The sequence below is a fragment of the Macrotis lagotis genome, chromosome 2 (genome assembly GCF_037893015.1).
Source record: "Macrotis lagotis isolate mMagLag1 chromosome 2, bilby.v1.9.chrom.fasta, whole genome shotgun sequence".
Classification (NCBI taxonomy): domain Eukaryota; kingdom Metazoa; phylum Chordata; class Mammalia; order Peramelemorphia; family Peramelidae; genus Macrotis; species Macrotis lagotis.
This window is the reverse complement of record NC_133659.1, coordinates 291236072-291257140: the sequence shown is the minus strand read 5'-3', so window position 1 is coordinate 291257140 and position 21069 is coordinate 291236072. Positions and strand designations below refer to the sequence as shown.

The following is a 21069-nucleotide window of genomic DNA, read 5'->3' as shown; positions in this document are numbered from 1 at the left end:
TTATTCAATTCTTTGTGACCTCCATTTGGGGTTTTCTTTGTGAAAATACTGAAGTGGTTTTCATTTCCTTCTCTAGTTCATTTTACAGATGAGGAAATTTAGGCAAAAAGAGTAAAGTCTTTTGCCCAGGGTCACAGTTATAATCTAAGGCCAGATTTGAACTCAGTTTTTCCTGACTCCAAATCCAATGCTTTAATCACTGTGCAATCTAGCTGCCCCTCTTAAATGGTTTAGCCATTTATAGATGTATATGTTTATCTCAGTAGAATCTCATCTTCTTAAGGGCAGAGAGACAGTGTTTTGTGTATGTACCTCACATAGAGGCTTGAGTACATAGTTGATACCCAGTAAAATATGTTGGTGAATTAAATTGAATTTAATATAAGGCTCATCTTAGCCAGTCCTTCCCTCCACTAAAAAAAATTAAATTAAATTAAAACCATTATACATTTAGGGTAGTTAAGATAACAGTAGAATTTGAACTGGGATATAAATCCTAGCTTCAACACTACAAAACCATTTATCTTCTCTAGGAATAATTGATTCACTATTAATAATATTTACAACACCTATTCCAAATCTACTGGTATCTCTTCCCCCCTTCCTTTACAGCAGAGGGTCCCATGACCTAGATGTCTTTAAAAAAAATCCAAGTCTTCCATAGTCTCTCTCTCTCATGTTCAAACTCTCTTTATCTGCTGGTTCCTCCACCATTTCTTACAGACATATTCTGGTCTTCTTTATCCTCAAAAAAAAAATCATTACTTGACCATGATATCTTCTTAAGCACAGTATAACCACCAAATTTTTAAAAAGCTTCTAAAAACTAGATCCAAAAAAGTCACTAAACTGGAAATATCCCTGGATCCAGTTGGATAATATTACTAGCCATATTTCTCCCCAAAAGGTCAAAGACAGAACAGAATGGCCAAAATGCATAAAAATATTTGAAGTATCACTTTTTGATGTATCAAAGATTTGGAAATTAAGGTGATACTGAGGATTTGGGGAATAGCTATGCAAATTATGACATAGTAACATAAGGGAATATTATTGCACCTTTAGAAAGGAAGACAGTAAAGATTCAAAGAAAACTGGAAAGATTTATATGAATTGATGCAGAGTAAAGTGAGAACCAGAAGAAAAAATTTACAAAGTGATAATGACAAAAGCTAGCATTTAGATAGTACTTTACGAGGCAGTTAGGTAGCTCAGTGGAAAGAGTATCAGTCTAGAGACAAGAAGGCATGAGTTCGAAACTTACTAGCAGTGAGATCTTAGACAAGGCACTTAACTCTGTTTGCTTCGGTTTCCTAATTTGTAAATAAACTAGAGGAAGGAAATGATGAATCACTCAGAAAACCCAAAATGGGGTCATGAAGAGTTGGACAAGACTGAACAACAACTCTAAAGGACTTATGAGCATTATCTTGGTTGATCGTCTCAACAACCCTATGGAGAAGATGATATTATTAGACTGTTTTACTGATTTAAAAAACTGAGATATAGAAATGTAATGACTTGCCCTGGTTCCCAGAGTTAGTAAATTTCCTAGGTCATATTTGAATTTATGTCTTTCTTATTCCTAGTGCTCTAGCCATCTTAATACCTAGCTGCCTATAATGATCATAATCATTAAAGGAAAACAACTTAGCAAGACTTCAGAATTTTGACCAGTTAATTCAGTGGCCAACTTTGACTTCAGAAATGCCCTCAGAAATCATCTGACCCAAGGCAGTCTGTCTCCCCATTCTTGGCAGAGAGGTAATGAACAAAAGACATATAAATCTAGACATGGCTAGTGTGAAAATCATTTTACTTATCTATTCGTATTTGTTTTAAAAAAGAAAGCTTTTATTTGGGGGCAGGGTAGGGAGGTAAAAGGACGAAGCTAAATAGTGCTAGTGATACAAAAGAAAGAAAAGAAGAAAAAAGGAGAGAGAGAGAGAGAGAGAGAGAGAGAGAGAGAGAGAGAGAGAGAGAGAGAAACTTACTTTGAATACATAGTAGAGAACAGAAGTTCAGAAGGCAAAAATAGACAAGGGGTTAATTTTGTTACTATTGTGTTAAATTTCATATGTACTTTTTAAAACTATGTAACAGGAGTTCAAAGTCTCATATACAACTCTCTTTGCTTTTTTCCATACATTGAAAAGTTCATGGTTGTTGCAATATAGGTAAAGACATTGGAAAAAGTCTGCATTTGTAATATGGCTTCAGATTTCACCACATGACTAAAATAGTTCTCTCCAGGTTACTGTTGATCTCACAATTTCTAATTCTAGTATTATTTTCTAGGTTCTCAACCTTCCTCTCCCCTTAACAGTTTTCATCATTTTTTGATTCCACTTTCCTTACTATAGTGACACTGCTCTATCTTTGTGTGACTGAAATGTTCAATTTGAAACAATTGAAATTTGAGTTCAAACTCTGCCTCAGAGAAATATTAGATATGCAACACTAGAAGTCATTTAACCCTTCTGAACCTGTTCCCTCATATGTGAAATGGTAATAATAAGAGCACTTAACTTCATAGAAATAAGAGAATGCATACTACCAAAACAAGTTTCCTAATGTCATTTCCTTTGTTCAAGAATCTTCAGTGGCTCCCTATTGCTTCTAGGACAGCATATTAGTTAGACATGGAAAGCCTTCAATATGACCTAAACCCATCTTTACATGTTATTTCCCTTCACATATAAATTATTTAATACATCTTAAGGGGCATAAAGGAAGGAAGGAAGGAAGGAACCAAACATCTGTTAATCACTTACTGTATTGTATGCAAAGTATTTAACATTTGTATTGTGTTAAATTATGCTAAATACTTTGCAAATATTTCATTTGATCCTCACAACTCTAAGAGACTGAATGCTATCATTATATGATTCTTACAAATGCAGAACTGAGGTTAAGTGACTTGCTCAGGATCACACAGTTTGTAAGTATCTGAGTTTAGATTTTTAATTAAAGTCATCTTGATTGACAGATCCAGGGCTCTATACACCAAGTCATCAGTTGCTGTTATCAAAATGCTTCTCCCACATTTGTCAAAATCACAAGAATAGATAATATTGTATGATAACCTTTTGGTGATTAATATCAAATAAATTTTGCACATAAGGAGAAGACAGGACATTAGAAAAGACCTTGGTATTGAGAAAGATTAAAAGCAAAAGGAGAATGTTATAGCAGGAGATGGATGAATGGGTATACTGGAAGCAATGGAGATGAGCCTGGACTGACTTCAGGAGATAGTGGAGAAAATGAAAGGCCTAGCTTGTTATGGTCCACAGGGTCATGAAGAGTTGGGCAGAACAAAAACAGCAACAAAACAGGGAGACGTACTGCCAAAGAGGTTCAACTCTACATTGGAGAGTCAGCTCAAAATGCAAGTTGAAGAAGATCCTATATACATATATATGTATATGTATGTATATGTATATATATATATATATATATATATATATATATATATATATATCCTCCAGATAATCCTGTTTATGAATGACAATATTCTGATCTCATTAAGTCCCAAAATAAGGTAGAACCTTCCAGAATAAGGCCTATAATCACTCAACAAAAAGAAAAAGTATTTGGTCCCCCTATCTATACAGAAAAACCAAAAAATATTTATTGCTCCAAAATAATTCTCACTAAAATGACAATAAGAAAGGTCTTAGAGGAGCCCAGCTCTCCTTAGGAACACTTCAATATGATTCTAGAAGGGTTCTAAAAGAGGTTGAAACTTTTAAATTAACAAAGAACTGAAACCCAAATAGGGGCCCTTCAACTAGTTAATGGTTGATTAAATTATGGTATATGGAGGTCATGAATTATCATTGTATTATAAGAAATGACTCCAGGGACAGAGTCAGAAAAAAACCTGAAGAGACTTGCATAAACTAATGAGCAGGATTGGGAAAACAATTTCTATGATGACTATAACACTGAAAAAGAAAAAAAATTTGAAAGTTTTAAGAACTCTGATCAATGTTATGAGCAATCATGACTTCTCAAGAGGGATGGTGAATCATGCTTTTCCATCCATGGGAAGAGAAGGGATAGACTGTATAGGTACAGAATGAGATTCGTTTTCAGACACTACTAATGGCCCTGGAGCTTAGAAGCATCCTCCTTGTACACACTTCTGCCAGTGAAGTGATAGAGCCAGCTCCTGCTAATACAGGAGAGCCAATTATTGAATTTTTAGTGTGAGCATCTATTCACCAGAAAATAGCAAATAGTACAAATCAGGATTTGGTTTATTGTTTTCTTGCTTTCTAGACTTAAATGCAATAAGCATCTCAAATTCAACATGTCCAATAAAGAAGTCACTTTTAACCCCTAAATCCATCTCTCTCTCTACTGAACTTGTCTTTTTCTATTGAGGGCAGCAGTATCCTTCCAGTCATCCAGGTTCATTAGCTCTCAATTTCAACTCTACCCTCCCTCACCATCCCTACATACTCTATTGCCATTTTATCTTTTCTACTTCCACAGTATCTCTTTCATCAGTCTCTTTATCTTAACTCCTACCAAAGTCACCCTACAATAAACTCTTATTACTATTCCCATGATAATATCTTCCTAGCTCCCTCAGCCTTGAGTCTCCCCTTCCTCCATTCTCTAATCAGAATATGAATTTCAGAGCAGGACATGTTCTAAAGTTCATATTCTGATTAGGGGAGAAAACATATATAGGAAATTTCATGCTTGTGTAAGCCATCCTGTAGAGTCTGAACCAGATGAAACTGTGGTTGGGAAATGTCTAACACAATAAATAAAAATACAATAAAATTAAATAATGTTAACTTGTGTTTTTCTAAGTTATCCAGGGCCTTCTCCAGTCATCCTGATTCCTATCTGGCCCCTGAACCCCAATGGCTCTGTAGGAGAAAGTGAGGCTGGTGACTTAGCAGAGTGCTCCTTCTTTCAAATCCAATTCATGTTCTTCTCATGGTATCACCTCCCTAATGAAAATGAAGGACAAACTTCAATTTTCTAAGTCAATCTACAGCTTACAGGGATCATCAGTTTCTCCTTGAAGCCGACACCACTGGGCCAAGAATTCCAGTAGAACAGTAGAAAGGGGAAGGGGAAAGAGAGAGGAGGTTAAGCCTATAAACAATGTCCAGTCATTGGTGGAAACTGGAAAAGAGCATAGGGAAGGGAAGAGAAAGTCCTGAGAGGGAAGCAGGCTCCTCTCCTTACCACTATTGAAATTTTGCTCCAAAGTTGGTCTGGAGTTAAGGAGGTGGAAGGGATGATTCCCTCCATTCAACTTTTATTTAGTTTAGTATCTTCTCTCTCTCTCTCTCTCTCTCTCTCTCTCTCTCTCTCTCTCTCTCTCTCTCTCTCTCTCTCTCTCTCTCCATATATGTGTGTATACATATATATCAGGGTTTGTATCCTTTTTAAGCTTTTTCTTTTGGATTTCATTAACCTAACAATATCCTCTGTGGAGGATCACATGCCCCCCCCCATGGAAATCCTTATAACTAAGTCAAGAAGCCCCTCTATCACAAATCAGAGCAGTGGCTTGTCCCAAGGGGTCCTGACTCCTCAGTGTCAGAAAATAAGATAAAATTAAATTTAAAAAATAAGATAAAATAAAATAAAAACAATATATAAAATGAAATACTTCCTATGTTCATGTTTTAAAATATAAATGAGGATTTGGGAGGGAGAGCATGTAACAGAAAATAATAGCATGATGCCTGTTTTTCTTGGAGTGGCAAGAAAACTTGTGCCCAGGTACAGAGGAGAGCAGTGGCTTGCCCCAAGGGGTCCTGACTCCTCAAGTGTCAGAAAATAAGATAAAGTAAAATAAATAAGATAAAATGAAATAAAATAAAATAAAAAACAATATAAAATAAAATACTCCCAATGTTCATGTCTTAAAATATAAACAAGGATTTGGGCCGGAGAGTATCTAACAGAAAATAGCATGATGCCTATTATTCTGGAGTGGCAGGAAAACTTGTGCCTAGGTACAGGGGAGAGCAGTGGCTTGCCCCAAGGAGTCCCGACTCCTCGGTGTCAGAAAATAGCATAAGATAAAGTAAAATAAATGAGATAAAATAAAATAAAATATAAAATAAATACTCCCAATGTTCGTGTCTTAAAATATAAATGAGGATTTGGGCCGGAGAGTATCTATCTAACAGAAAATAATAGCATGATGCCTATTTTTCTGGAGTGGCAGGAAAACTTGTACCCAGGTACAGGGGAGAGCAGTGGCTTGCCCCAAGGAGTCTCGACTCCTCAGTGTCAGAAAATAACATAAGATAAGATAAAGTAAAATAAATAAGAAAACAATATAAAATAAAATACTCCCAATGTTCATGTCTTAAAAATATAAACAAGGATTCAGGATGGAGAGTATCTATTTATCTAACAGAAAATAATAGCACAATGCCTGTTTTTCTGGAATGGCAGGAAAACTTGTGCCCAGGTACAGGGGAGAGCAGTGGCTTGCCCCAAAGGGTCCTCACTCCTCAGTGTCAGAAAAGTAACATAAGATAAAGTAAAATAAATAAGATAAAATAAAATAAAAATATAAAATAAATACTCCCAATGTTGATGTCTTAAAATATAAATGAGGATTTGGGCCGGAGAGTATCTATCTAACAGAAAATAATAGCACGATGCCTGTTTTTCTGGAGTGGCAGGAAAACTTGTACCCAGGTACAGGGGAGAGCAGTGGCTTGCCCCAAGGAGTCTCGACTCCTCGGTGTCAGAAAATAACATGAGATAACATAAAGTAAAATAAATAAGTAAACAATATAAAATAAAATACTCCCAATGTTCATGTCTTAAAAATATAAACAAGGATTCAGGATGGAGAGTATCTATTTATTAACAGAAAATAGCACGATGCCTGTTTTTCTGGAGTGGCAGGAAAACTTGTGCCCAGGTACAGGGGAGAGCAGTGGCTTGCCCCAAAGGGTCCTCACTCCTCGGTGTCAGAAAAATAAGATAAAGTAAAATAAATGAGATAAAATAAAATAAAATATAAAATAAATACTCCCAATGTTCATGTCTTAAAATATAAATGAGGATTTGGGCCGGAGAGTCTCTATCTAACAGAAAATAATAGCACGATGCCTGTTTTTCTGGAGTGGCAGGAAAACTTGTGCCCAGGTACAGGGGAGAGCAGTGGTTTGCCCCAAGGAGTCCCGACTCCTCGGTGTCAGAAAATAACATAAGATAAAGTAAAATAAATAAGATAAAATGAAATAAAATAAAATAAAAAACAATATAAAATAAAATACTCCCAATGTTCATGTCTTAAAATATAAACAAGGATTTGGGCCGGAGAGTATCTAACAGAAAATAGCATGATGCCTATTATTCTGGAGTGGCAGGAAAACTTGTGCCTAGGTACAGGGGAGAGCAGTGGCTTGCCCCAAGGAGTCCCGACTCCTCGGTGTCAGAAAATAGCATAAGATAAAGCAAAATAAATGAGATAAAATAAAATAAAATATAAAATAAATACTCCCAATGTTCGTGTCTTAAAATATAAATGAGGATTTGGGCTGGAGAGTATCTATCTAACAGAAAATAATAGCACGATGCCTGTTTTTCTGGAGTGGCAGGAAAACTTGTGCCCAGGTACAGGGGAGAGCAGTGGCTTGCCCCAAGGAGTCTCGACTCCTCAGTGTCAGAAAATAACATAAGATAACATAAAGTAAAATAAATAAGAAAACGATATAAAATAAAATACTCCCAATGTTCATGTCTTAAAAATATAAACAAGGATTCAGGATGGAGAGTATCTATTTATCTAACAGAAAATAATAGCACGATGCCTGTTTTTCTGGAATGGCAGGAAAACTTGTGCCCAGGTACAGGGGAGAGCAGTGGCTTGCCCCAAAGGGTCCTCACTCCTCAGTGTCAGAAAAGTAACATAAGATAAAGTAAAATAAATAAGATAAAATAAAATAAAAATATAAAATAAATACTCCCAATGTTGATGTCTTAAAATATAAATGAGGATTTGGGCCAGAGAGTATCTATCTAACAGAAAATAATAGCACGATGCCTGTTTTTCTGGAGTGGCAGGAAAACTTGTGCCCAGGTACAGGGGAGAGCAGTGGCTTGCCCCAAGGGGTCCTCACTCCTCAGTGTCAGAAAAATAACATAAGATAAAGTAAAATAAATAAGATAAAATAAAATAAAAATATAAAATAAATACTCCCAATGTTCATGTCTTAAAATATAAATGAGGATTTGGGCCGGAGAGTCTCTATCTAACAGAAAATAATAGCACGATGCCTGTTTTTCTGGAGTGGCAGGAAAACTTGTGCCCAGGTACAGGGGAGAGCAGTGGTTTGCCCCAAGGAGTCCCGACTCCTCGGTGTCAGAAAATAACATAAGATAAAGTAAAATAAATAAGATAAAATGAAATACAATAAAGTACTCTCAATGGGCATGTTTTAAGCTATAACCGAGGATTCGGGGCGGAGAGTATGTATGCAACAGAAAATCACAGCAGGACGCCAGTTTCTCCCGAGGGGCAGGACGCAGGACTTGTGCCCCGGGGGGGGGGTCTGCCATCGGAGCTCGGCCCTGCACGTTTCCCGCGGCTGAGGGCGGCACAGCCTCCCCCGCGGGCATGCTTCCCCCCCAACCGCCCGGCCATCTGCGCCCGGCCAGCCTGGCAGCGGGCTCGGCCGTGCCCGAACACGCCCGGACGCCGGGCCCGCGAGCAGGTGGCTGTTTGCCGGGAGCCGCCCCGCCCCGGCATCCCGCCGGGCGGCGGATCGTTTTTCGCGGCTCCATCTGCCCCGCCGCGCGCCGATTGGCCGGCCGCGGCGCCGCCCCCCGCGCATCACAAAAGCGGCCCCGGCCCCGCCCCCTCCCCGCCGCGGCCCCGCCCCCGCCTGACGTCTCGCAGGTACGCGGAGGGGGGAGGGGAGCGGGCCGGCCGGGGCGGGGGCGGGGCCGCGCCGCGCCGAGCGCCAACATCCCGGAGTGGGCGGCGCGGCCGGAGGCTCGCGATTGGCGGGCTCTCCCGCGGGCCCGCCCCCGGCCGCCGCCCATTGGCCGCGGCCGAGCCGAGGCGCCAGAAGCCCGGGGCCGGAGCGGGGCCGGCGCCTCGACGCCGCGGTCGGCCTGGGCGGGCGCGCGCTGCGGCGGAGCCTGGCGCCAGCGGCCCCGGGGGCTGGCCGCAGCCGGGCGGGGCTCGCCCGGCCCTCCCGCGCCCCTCGGGCCGGACGCAGCTTCCTCGGCGGTAAGGAGCGCGGGGGGCTGGGGGCCGGCGCCCCCCGGGGGCGCGGAGCGGAGGGCGGGGGCGGGCCCCTCCCCCAGAAGCCCGGGAAGGAGCCCGAGGCGGCCCTGAGCGCCAAAACCGCCGGCCTGGCCCGGAGGAGCCCGGGCTGGCTGACAGGTCCGTGCCCGCGCGCCGGGCACCCCGAGGCGGAGCCGGGGACGGGGCGTGGGGGGCTGGGAATGCCGCCCGGAGACTAGGGCGACCCCGAGCCTCACCTCTGTTTTCTTGCAAAACGGCCACTTTGCAGATGGAGCTCAACTGCTTAACGCTGCAAGACCTGATGAGCCCCAGGCAGCCCAGGCTGGACTTGGCGGTCGAAGATGGGGACAACGCGAAGGTGAGTGCCCCCACGGCCCGCGACTCGGCCGGCGCGCTTCTGCGCCAGGTGGACCTGCCGGCCTCCTGCAGCGTAGACTTGTGCTTCAGGTCCGTCCGGATCGGCTTTAGTAGTTTTCCTCCAGTTCTGTCTTAACCTGAAAGTCAGCTTTAGTCAATTCCTGGCAAAGGAGGAAGAGCGGTATTCTCTGAAAAGTCCCCCTTAGAGTCGTTTTGCAAAGTTATCAGCCACTCTAGCTATTCTCTTCTCCACCTTCTTTGAATTTGTTTTTGTTTGTTTTTTTTGCAAGGCAAATGGAGTTAAGTGGCTTGCCCAAGGCCACACAGCTAGGTCATGATTAAGTGTCTGAGGCCGGATTTGAACCCAGGGACTCCTGACTCCAGGGCCGGTGCTCTGTAATCCACTTGGCCACCTAACCGCCCCTGCCTTCTTTGAATTTGTAAGAACACGTTCCCAATAAACCAGGCTGATTTGAGCATCAAATACAGATCAATGGGTTTCTAACTAGGGTATGTTTTAGTTGGCTTTGGTATTTTTCCTACAAATATATCTTATCTGAAGGTTGGCTTTAGTAAATTCCTAGCAAAGGAGGAAGCAGTATTCTCTGAAAAGTCACAATTAGAGTCATTTTTTTTTTAAAACTGTCTATCAGCCACTCTAGGTTTTCTCTTCACCTTCATTGAATTTGCAAGAATATGTTTCCAATAAACCAGACTGATTTGAGCATCAAATACAGATCAGTGCATTTCTAACTAAGGTATGGTTTAGTTGGCTTTAGTATTTTTCCTACAACTATATCTTATTTGAAGGTCGGCTTTAGTAAATTTCTAGCAAAGGAGGAAGCAGTATTCTCTGAAAAGTTGCAGTTCTTTTCTCCGCCATCATTGAATTTTTAAGACTATGTTCCCAATAAACCAGGCTGATTTGAGCATCAAATACAGATCAGTGCATTTCTAACTAAGGTATGGTTTAGTTGACTTTAGTATTTTTCCTACAAATATATCTTATTTGAAGGTCGGCTTTAGTAAATTTCTAGCAAACGAGGAAGCAGTATTCTCTGAAAAGTTGCAATATAGTCATTTTTCTTTAAAGCAGGGTCTTCCAACTATATAGAAATTCTTTTCTCCACCATCATTGAATTTTTAAGACTGTTCCCAATAAACCAGGCTGATTTGAGCATCAAATACAGATCAATGGATTTCTAACTAGGGAGCTCAGATATGGTTTAGTTGGCTTTATGTTTCCTACAAATGCATCTTTTTTGAAGGTCAGCTTTAGTAAATTCGTAGCAAATGAGGAAGCAGTATTCTCTGAAAAGTTAAAATTACAGTCATTTTTTAAAGCTATCAGCCACTCTAGGTATTCTTTTCTCCACCTTCATTGAATTTTTAAGAACATGTTCCAAATAAGCTAGGCTGATTTGAGCATCAAATACAGAACACTGGATTTCTAATTAGGAAGCTAAAATATGGTTTAGTTAGTTGACTTTAGTATTTTTCCTACAATTTTATCTTACTTGAAGGTCAGCATAAGTAAATTCCTGGCAAAAGAGGAGGAAGTATTCTCTGAAAAGTTATAATATAATCATTTTTTTTTAAATCAAGGTCTACTAACCACTATAGATATTCTTTTCTCCACCATCATTGATTTTTTTTTAAGATCATGTTCCCAATAAACTAGGCTGATTTGAGCATCAAATACAGATCACTGGATTTATAATTTAAGTAGCTAAAATATGGTTTAGTTGGTTTTATTAGTTTTCCTACAATTCTATCTTACCTGAAAGTCATTGTTGGTAAATTCCTGGCAAATGAAGAAACAGTATTCCCTAAAAAATTGCAGTAGTCACTTTTTAAAATCAAAGTCTACCAACCACTATCGGTAATCTTTTCTCCATCATCATTGAATATTTAAGAACATGTACCCTTGTATTCTCTTCTCCACCATCATTGAATTTTTAAGAAAATGTAACCATAAGCTAGGTTGATTTGAACATCAGATACAGATCACTGGATTTCTAATTAGGGAGCTAAGATATGGTCTAATTAGTTGGCTTTAATATTTTTCCTACAATTCTATCTTACTTGAAGGTCAGTATTAGTAAACTCCTGGCAAATGAGGAAGCAGTATTCTCTGAAAAGAGAATTATAGTTAGGTTTTTTAAAGTAGCCTACCACCCACTATAGGTATTCTTTTCTCCACCAGCATTGAATGTTTAAGAATATGTATGTATCCACTAAGCTAGACTGATTTGAGCATTAAACACAGATCACTAGATTTTCAATTAGGGAGCTTAAGATATGGTTTACTACTAGGTAAGTTAAATTTCATTACTTTTAATTTTAAAAATTATGATTTTAACTTAGATTTAGCCACTTTTTAAACTGTGGTTAAGTTGCTTAGTTTCTCGTGGCTTATTTAAACTTATATTTAGATTTAGCAATAGTAAGGGAACTGACTTGATAGTGTTTGAATAGTTGATATGTGAACTGTTCTTAAAACAACCACAAGCATTACCTCAAACAGACATTTTCCATTTACCTGTAATGATATGCGTACTGTCAATCGAAGAATATTAGTTAATGGTCTCTAGCAGGCAACTTGAATTTTTATACTTGTGATGATGAATTTTTACTGAGCCAGCTAAATCTTATATCATACTGTGGTGGTAGATAAAGTATAGTCAGGAAGATCCAGGTTCCAATAGCACTTCAGGCTGTAGCTGTGTTCTGCTGGGTAAGTAATTTAATTTTTCAGAGCCTCCATTTCCTAGGCTATAAAAATAGAGATGGTATTAAGCATCTGCCTCACAAGAATTGTTTTAAGGACCAACTGATATGTGTAAAGTTCTTTGCAAACTATAAACTGCTTTTTATTTTGCAGTATGTTTCAAGGTGCTCTTTGTGTCCATGAAGTAAGATAAAAGTTAATTGACACCTGTGGTATTGCAATCCATAACCCTGATCTCAATAGCACCAGCCTCTGGCTAGTAACTGCACTCATTGTGAGGAATTGTTTCTCATTGGACCTTCACAATGACCCTAGGAAGTAGATGCTTTTATTATTCCCATTTTACAGATGAGGACATTGAGGCAGGCTTAAATGACTTACCCAGGGTCACATAGTAAGTAGCTGAGGCTGGATTCAAACTCAAGTCTTTCTGATCCCAGGTCCAGTGCTCTATCCACTGCCCCGATTAACCAAAGATGCTATAAGTCATGAATTATAATTCCATGTTACTTGGTAAATTACTGTGCATTTTAAGCTGAGGCAAGCAAAGAGTCCTTACTTCATAGGATTTTTATAGTAAGAAGTCATCTAACCTAACCCCTCTTTGTACTAAATCTAATTTTAAAAACAGAATTTTAATTTAAGCTTAGGTACTTTTTTAACTGTGGTTAAGTCATTTTGCTTCTCAGGGTTTATTTTATCTTATATTTAGATTTACCAGTTGTAATAAACTGCTTTGGTAGGTTTTTAAGAAGCAATGGTTATTAAGCACTTTCTCCTCCAGTAACAGCCTGTTGGCAAGTGAAGGTATCTGTTGGTGAGAGAGGCATGGCATAAGGGTAGAATGCTGGGCTTGAACTCAGGGCTTGGGCTTTCTTCTCTCAACACTCTTTGTCTATGGACCAGGCATTTACCGCCCCCCCCCCCCAATTTCTTCATCTGAAAGGAAAAAAACAGGCTTCTAAAGTCTCTTCCAGCTCAAAATCTACTCATGGAAAGACCACTAGATTTGGACCGGATGGATTTGAGTTCCATTCCTAGTTGGCACTTAATTATCATAGTAAACCATTTCTTTTTGAAAGTTTCCATTTTCCTATTTATAAAACAAAAGAATTAAGCTAGATTTCTTGTTGTGGTTCTTTCCAGCTATCGATCTTGCAAATAAGTAGGATTTTTTTTTAAAGAATAGCACATGATATTTTTCTTTATTTTAAAGTTTATAAGGTGATGAATTTCATTATTTTGCATGTCATTTTTTCATACCTCTTGACGTGTGTGTGTGTGTGTGTGTGTGTGTGTGTAATTAAATTTATATCAGCTTTAGAACTGGCCATGCCTTTCACGTTATCTGATTTTCTCTTCCAAACATCCCTGGGAAGGAGGGCAAGTATTCTTCCCATTTTAGAGATCAGAAAACAGGCTTAGAAAAGGGATGACTTACTGAGGTAAGTCTGAAACTTAGTCAAATCCTTTGATTTTAAATTTCTTAAAGAAGGAAAATAAGGTCTTTCCCAGATCGCAGTTTGACTGAAACAATGTCCATTCAGTGATTAAGTCTAGGTAGGTGAGACATGAAGCAAAGAGGTCAAGAATGATTACTTTTACTTAGTCCAAAAAAGAAAAACTTTAAACTGGAAGGGCAAGACCCCTAAGGTTTCTCAATGATTAAGGCAGGTTAGGAAGAAATGAAGTAGTGAATAGCCTCTCTTGTACAGTCAAAATAAAGATTAATGTGGGAGGGGAATATCCCCATTTTACAAATGGGGAAGCTGAGATAGACAGGTTAAGTGAGTTGTCTCGGTTCACAGAGCTAGTGATATCTGCTTGGTGCTACAGTGGGTAGAACAGCAGCCCTGGAGTCAGGAGGTCCTGATTTCAAATGTGACCTCAGACAGTTGACACATAATAGCTGTGTGACCTTGATTGCCTTGAATCCAAAACCATCTCCAGTTGTCCTGATTCACATCTGGCCACTGGAACCAAATGGCTCTGGAAGAAAAAGTGAGGCTGATGACTTAGAACAACAACACTCCCTCACTCAAATCCAGTTCAAGTTCTTTTCATGGCATCACCTCCCTGATGTCCTGGTTTGCTTTGAGAACAAAGGACAAACATCAATAACTGATACCAGATTTGAACTCAGGTCTTCCAAATCTACCCAGGTCCAGTGCAGTTTAACTCCAATCCTAGTTTTCCAGATGGATTTATTCACAATTCTGCATTCAGCCAAACTGACCAATTGCTGTTCCCATACAGGATATTCCACCTCCTGCCCCTTTGCCATTGTCCTATACATTCTTTCCTTTGCCTGGAATCTTACCTTCCCCGCCCTTACCTCTGCTTCTCAGAATCAGAAGGATCAGTTCAAGTGTATCAACCTCTTTGACACCTTTCTTGATTCTAGTTGTTAAGTACTCTTCTCCTGACTTCCCAGTGAAATTACTTTGTATATATTTTTTTCCTATCTTCTTAACTTTTATAATTGTTTACATTCTACCCCCTCCCCGCCCCCCCCTCAACAAAATTGGTAAACTCTTTGAGATCATTTAGTTTTCCGTCTTTGTATCCTACTTCTGGGCAAGGCCCATAATGGACACTTAATAAATATTTGTGTTGATAGTCACGTTTCCCAAAATTGGGAAGGATCTCGGGATCTCCTTTGCAGAACTTGAGACTAAGTCAGTACTCAGAAGTTTTGCTTTCCTTTCTTGTCATTGACTTTTTTTGTCAAATGATTAGAACAGTGTTTTTCTCACTATTCCAATCTGATAAAGAACTCTCTTTACTAATGTCAGGTCAAATTGAAAAATGGGAAGAGTTAATAATTAACTCTAAATCAGGATATCATGAAGAGAGAAAATGATCAATTATTCTATATCTGGTTAAAGTTAGGTAAGAAGACTAGCATGGAGTAGTGGATAAAGAGTCAATATAAAGTAAGAAAGATCTGGATTCGAATTCTCTGATAGATAGGCTGTGAGATCCTGGGCAAGTCCCTTGACTTCTCAGTATTCCTGGCAACTCTAAAGACTCCATAGAGGAAGTTTCTTCCCTGGACATTCCCAATTCCAATTCTATGGGTTCAGGTTTGGGGGGGGGGGTCTGGCCTTCATGTTAGGAAGGCCTGACACATTTGTATGAGCTTGGGTAAGCCACATAACCCCTAAGGGGGTTATAATTTAGAGTTGAGTTGCCAGTCTCTATTGGTTGGAGAGAATTGCCATACCAGGAATTCCCCAAGCCAATGAAAACACAGGTGCAAACACTCAGCACCCATAAAAAATACTGAAGACACTAGGCTATATGCTGCTGGAGAGAAGGAGCCTGAGAAATCATTGCAAGAGCCTTGTGCCTTGGAATCAAGAGAGACTATTTCAATCCTGCCCTTGACTCTTAGCGCCACAACCACAATTGACTTGAGTTTCTTTAACCTGTAAAATAGGGGTCATGAGATTTTTCACTGACTCACAAGTTAGGAAAGGAAAACTTTAAACCAACACCTGATGGAGAGGCAGCTTGGTCTTCCACTATACCATGGTCAGAGCACCTGGGTTCCTGGCACTGCCTTTTATCTCTTCTGTACCCTTGGATAATTTATTTATTTTTCTCATCTGGGAAAGGAATGGATTGAACAAAATTGTAATAATTAGTAATAATACCTAACTTGTCTAGTGTTTTAAGATTTACAGAGTACTTTTCATGGCAACTCATTTGGTGGGGACTATTATATCCATTTTACAAATAAGGAAACTGAGGCACTGACAATTAAATGACTTGCCCAAGGCCACACGGCTAATAAGTGTTTGAGGCAGGATTTGAACTCAGGTCCTCTTGACTCTTGAGTCCATAACTCTATCCCTAGCTTTCTTGACTTCTCAGATACTTTCTAGTTCCAGATTTATGGCCCTGTTGTACATTATTATGATGCAAAGACATGGTCATTCTGGAGTTTACTGACTAAAGGGAAGGTAAATAAGATATATGCTCAGATAAAAAGAATGCAAATGAAAATAATACCAGGATTTGACACATTTATTAATCAAAGCCTATAGCCCCCTTTTTTTCCCTTTCCAGACAATTTTCTGAAGAATTAACATGAACTGACATGTCCAAAGACTTGAAGTTTGTTGTGTCCCTGGTTCAAGCTTTGTTCAGCCTACATTGGTTTCATTAGCACTGGTGCATGCACCTCAGAGCTTCCCCCATACTGACAAAGAACATTAAAAAAAAAAAACACCTGACCCATAGAAATCATATTGACTCATCCCACACTGACTCTCTGCATGTCCTTCTACCTCCTGCCTTATTATAAGCATCTGTCGATAGCAAATACATTAAAAGGTTCCTTCGTACACAGAAATTCCATGAAAATCAAATAAGAATTAGGATAGTACCTGATTGGTCAGAATTTCTCATCTGACCCAATGGTTAGTTCCTATTAACCCCTCTCAGTAATTTTTTTCTTCAATTTGTTTGACCTACGCGCCGATTTTTATTTTCATATCTATACAATGATGGCCATGTTAAATGACCTGTTTATGACCTCTGTTGATTATCTGTTCCCCTCACCTGTGAGATCATCACTGAACAATCTCTCTTTTAAATAGGAAAATATATTTGTGGATCGAGCCAGGATGACTCCAAAGACTCCAATGAAAAATGAACCAATTGATTTATCGAAGCAAAAAACCTACACACCCGAAAGAAATCCAATTACACCAGTTAAGCTAGCCGACAGACCTCAGGCAGAACCCTGGACCCCTACAGCTAATCTGAAGATGCTCATTAGTGCTGCTAGTCCTGACATGAGAGACCGGGAAAAGAAGAAGGAGCTGTTCAGACCCATTGAAAACAAGGACGATGCATTCTCAGACTCACTGCAGGTAATAGCAATAACAATAGCAGGGATTTATTTAGTACTTTAAGGTCTGCAGAGAACTTTATTAATATCTCATTATCCCATTTATGTAGAGATAGGTATCAATTGAGGGGCCTGTCACACAGAAAGTAGATGAACAAGGCTGTGTTTGAAATTGATTGGAAATAATTAGGATAAAGCATTTATCATAAATTTAAAAGGTGACCATAGGCAATAAGCACCTACTGTGTGCTTCTGTGATTTAAGAGGACACCTGGTCACAAGCTTATAGAGCTAGTCTGATGCCTATATTATTGTTGTTAAGTCATTTTCTGTTGTATCTGATCCTTTCATGATGCTATTTGGGGTTTTCTCAGTAAAGATACTGGAGTGATTTGTCATTTCCTTCTCATTCTACAAATAAGGAAACTGAGGCAAACAGGGTTAAGTGACTTACCCAAAACTAGTAAGCATCTAAGACCGGATATGAACTCAGGAAGATGAGTCTTCCTGACTCCAAGCCCTGACTCCACCTAGCTGAGAAAACCCCAGAGGAGATAAAGTGACTTGTCCATGGTCACACAGGTGATGTATAGATGGGAGTTGAGCTTGGGAACTGTAACTTAGGAGGACTTAATCGATCCCTTGTACCAACTGTCTGCCTTACATAAGCAGGCAGAGGTGTGCCATCTTAGAATGGAAGTGAAAGGTTTTCATCCTCTTTTTAAACATTGACTCATTTAGAGAATATGAAAGGCAATCATACTTAAATGAATAGAGTTGATCTCACCATCAAGAGGGTTTGGATTCAGATCTCATCTCTGAGTCGTACACTGACTTTTTGACCTAGGCTAGTCCCTTAACCTTTTAGTGCTCTGGGCTAACACTCTCAGACTTTTAGCAAAAAATTATAAGCTCTTAATAAAGAGCTACTCTCTCTACTACAAGTTGCATGATCGCCATTGAGCTGTAGCTGATGGAGAAGCTTCTGTACAACAATGAAAACAAGAAATAGAGAAATAAGGAAATTTAAATGAAGAATTTTTCATTACCTGTATTCTTAGGCCATCACTAGAGGTAAACTGCATAATATTCTTTTGGAGATAGGCATTAATTTCCCTGGAATAGAAAACTCTTGAATGAGGAAGCCTCTCTCTATCAAGGCACCTACTACCTTCTCTGAAACATAGGTCTTGCCTCAACTCTTGAGACATTAAGAGACTTGGTAAATGGAGTCTGGAGGGAAAAAAAATTGGGTCTTCTTTCTGAAAATTATTTTTCATTATAAATTCTTTTTTTTAAAAAAACTGTCTGATGCTACCTTGAATAACCCCTTCTTAAAACCAGATTTTTAATCCTGTAAAATCCATTTGCGCTTTTTTAAAAACAAAGGCACTTGGGGCAGCTAAGTGGCACACTGACCCTGGAATCAGGAGTATCTGAGTTCAAAGCCAACCTCAGACACTTAATAATTGCCTAGTTGTGTGACCTTGGGCAAGTCACTTAACCCCATTGCCTTAAATAAATAAAATTTAAAAAGAAAAAACAAAGGCACTCAGACTCTACTTTCAATTGATCTTGACCTGAAAATGTTTTTCTTTCTTACAAATTAATAACATCTTATTTTAGTCATGAGAAATGCTTTGCAGTTAATTGATTTTATTATTTCTTGAAGTATAGCTATCTCCCAGTCTCCCTGTGTCATGAGTGTACCAGAAAGAGCAGAGATAAAGGAAATAGACTAGGAGATGATCAGAAATCTCCTTGGTCACCAGTTTCCCTTTCCTTCTCACCAAAGTGCTTTCATGAGCTGCAAATTAGAACAAGACCTTATTTCAAGAGATAGAATGTCATAACAAAAAGAGTCAGGAAGACTTGCTTTCAAATTCTACCTCTGTAATATACTGGCTGAGTGATCACCTAACCTTATCAGAGCCCTCAGGCCAGGCTAAGACTGATAGTTGAAAGGCAAGTGAAGACCTTTTTCAGTGAAAAAAGTTAGCTCACTGGAAACTCTTTAGTGAACAAAATCAAAGTCCTAGCAAAAAATAAAGATTATCTTTAACAAGATCCAATTAAAATTTCCTATATGGTTTTTTCCCTTCATCCCCATTTGAATTTACCCAGATTTTGTTGTTATTTCCTGCTATTGACTGACTTGTAGTTAAAGGAGATAGTTCTCTTCCAGCTCCATAATTTTTACAAATCAAAATGATTTCCTTGCAAGGTCATGAAGGTCATAAGCATCAAAGCTGGGTCCCCTTGATAAACTGATGAATTATTATTTTTATTGCTTTTTTTCATACTGTTCTAATAATCTTCTAAAACATTTTTCTCCAAGCTCTTTGAAAGAGATTCAAATAAATAGTTCTATTTTTGAATTATTCTGCCATTAAATAATCAAAAATTGAATAGATATATAACAAATTAGGATTACTGGTTTTTCAATTTGGGAGTGTCACAGGTAATACATTTCCAAAAAAGATAAAAAAATAAGTAAGTGTTACACAATTCTGAAAGCAATTATCTCTTTGCTGAAAGCCAAAACAAGTTTTACAACTCCCCTGATATGTTTGGTCTCTATCCTGTTGTCATTTTTCCTTTGGAAAGAAATTTTCAGAGCAAAAGGTAGCTGATTCAAAGGAAAGGTATGTGAAATTATTGGGATATCAGCATTTATCATCAGTTTAGGAGATGATCATAGCCATTATGTGCCTCTGTGACTTAGAGGTCATCTAGTCAGAGCCTAGATCTAAAGTCCATTATCCATTTCAGTTGTTTTCAGTTGCATCTGATTCTTTGTGACACCATTTGGGATTTTTTTGCAAAGATACTGTAGTGGTTTGCCATTTCCTTCTCTAGCTCCTTTTACAAATGAGGAAACTGAGGGAAACAGGCAAATGACTTGCCCAGGGTCTTGAAGCTAGTAAATAAATGTCTGAGACCAGATTTGAACTCTGGAAGATGAGTTTTGCAGACCTTTGCAGACCTGGAACTCTATCTTCTGAGCCACCTAGTTGAGGAAATTGAGCCTCAGAAGAGGTGAAGCGACATGCCCATGATCACACAGATGACATAGGTGATCCTTCTCTAGCTCCTTTTACAGATGAGGAAACTGAGGGAAACAGGCAAATGACTTGCCCGGGGTCTTGAAGCTAGTAAATAAATGTCTGAGACCAGATTTGAACTCTGGAAGATGAGTTTTGCAGACCTGGAACTCTATCTTCTGAGCCACCTAGTTGAGGAAATTGAGCCTCAGAAGAGGTGAAGCGACATGCCCATGATCACACAGATAACATAGGTGAGAGTTGAACTCAGTTTCTCAAACTTAAGAGTCATCATTCTTCTCACTGTCCCACATCCTACTTCCTCTAAGAGCCAGCCAGACTTCAAAGATCCTTGATTCCTTCCTTGCAAAGTACTGCCCTCATCTTTCTGCTGATACCATCTGTCTGTACTTTAGTAGAATTAACATGACAAAGAAAAATTTGTCATCTTGCAATCTAACTTTAGACTGAAAAGTTCTCCCAAACTTAGGGCAACTTTGGTCAGAAGACAGACTGCCTCTTGTGCCCCATTCTTTCAGAACTAAAGATCAGCTCATGCCTCAGGGAGGCAAACTTCCAGAACTTGATAGAAGAATGGCTTGCTCAAATTAAAATAATTGGCACATACATATATAATATATTTAAAATAATTGGCATATACACACACACACACACACACACACACACACACACACACACACACACACATTGCACTTTCAAGTTCCTTTCTGGATATAAATCTCAGGTGATCCTCACCACAACCCTGTGAAGGGGATGTTAGAGTTAGTTGTCCCATTTTGCAGACTGAGAAAAGATAAGT

General features: G+C 39.2%; 1 protein-coding gene across 2 annotated transcripts in view; it reads left to right on the top strand.

The window, feature by feature from the left end:
- The first annotated feature begins 8945 nt into the window (after positions 1-8945).
- E2F7 (E2F transcription factor 7) overlaps positions 8946-21069 on the top strand; it is a 50206-nt gene continuing 38082 nt past the window's right edge. For both annotated transcript variants that reach the window (XM_074226475.1, XM_074226474.1), the window contains exons 1-3: positions 8946-9238; positions 9525-9614; positions 16952-17227. In XM_074226475.1, the coding sequence (XP_074082576.1) occupies positions 9525-9614; positions 16952-17227 (366 nt within the window). In that variant the 5' untranslated portion in view covers positions 8946-9238. The remainder of the gene's footprint in view (positions 9239-9524; positions 9615-16951; positions 17228-21069) is intronic.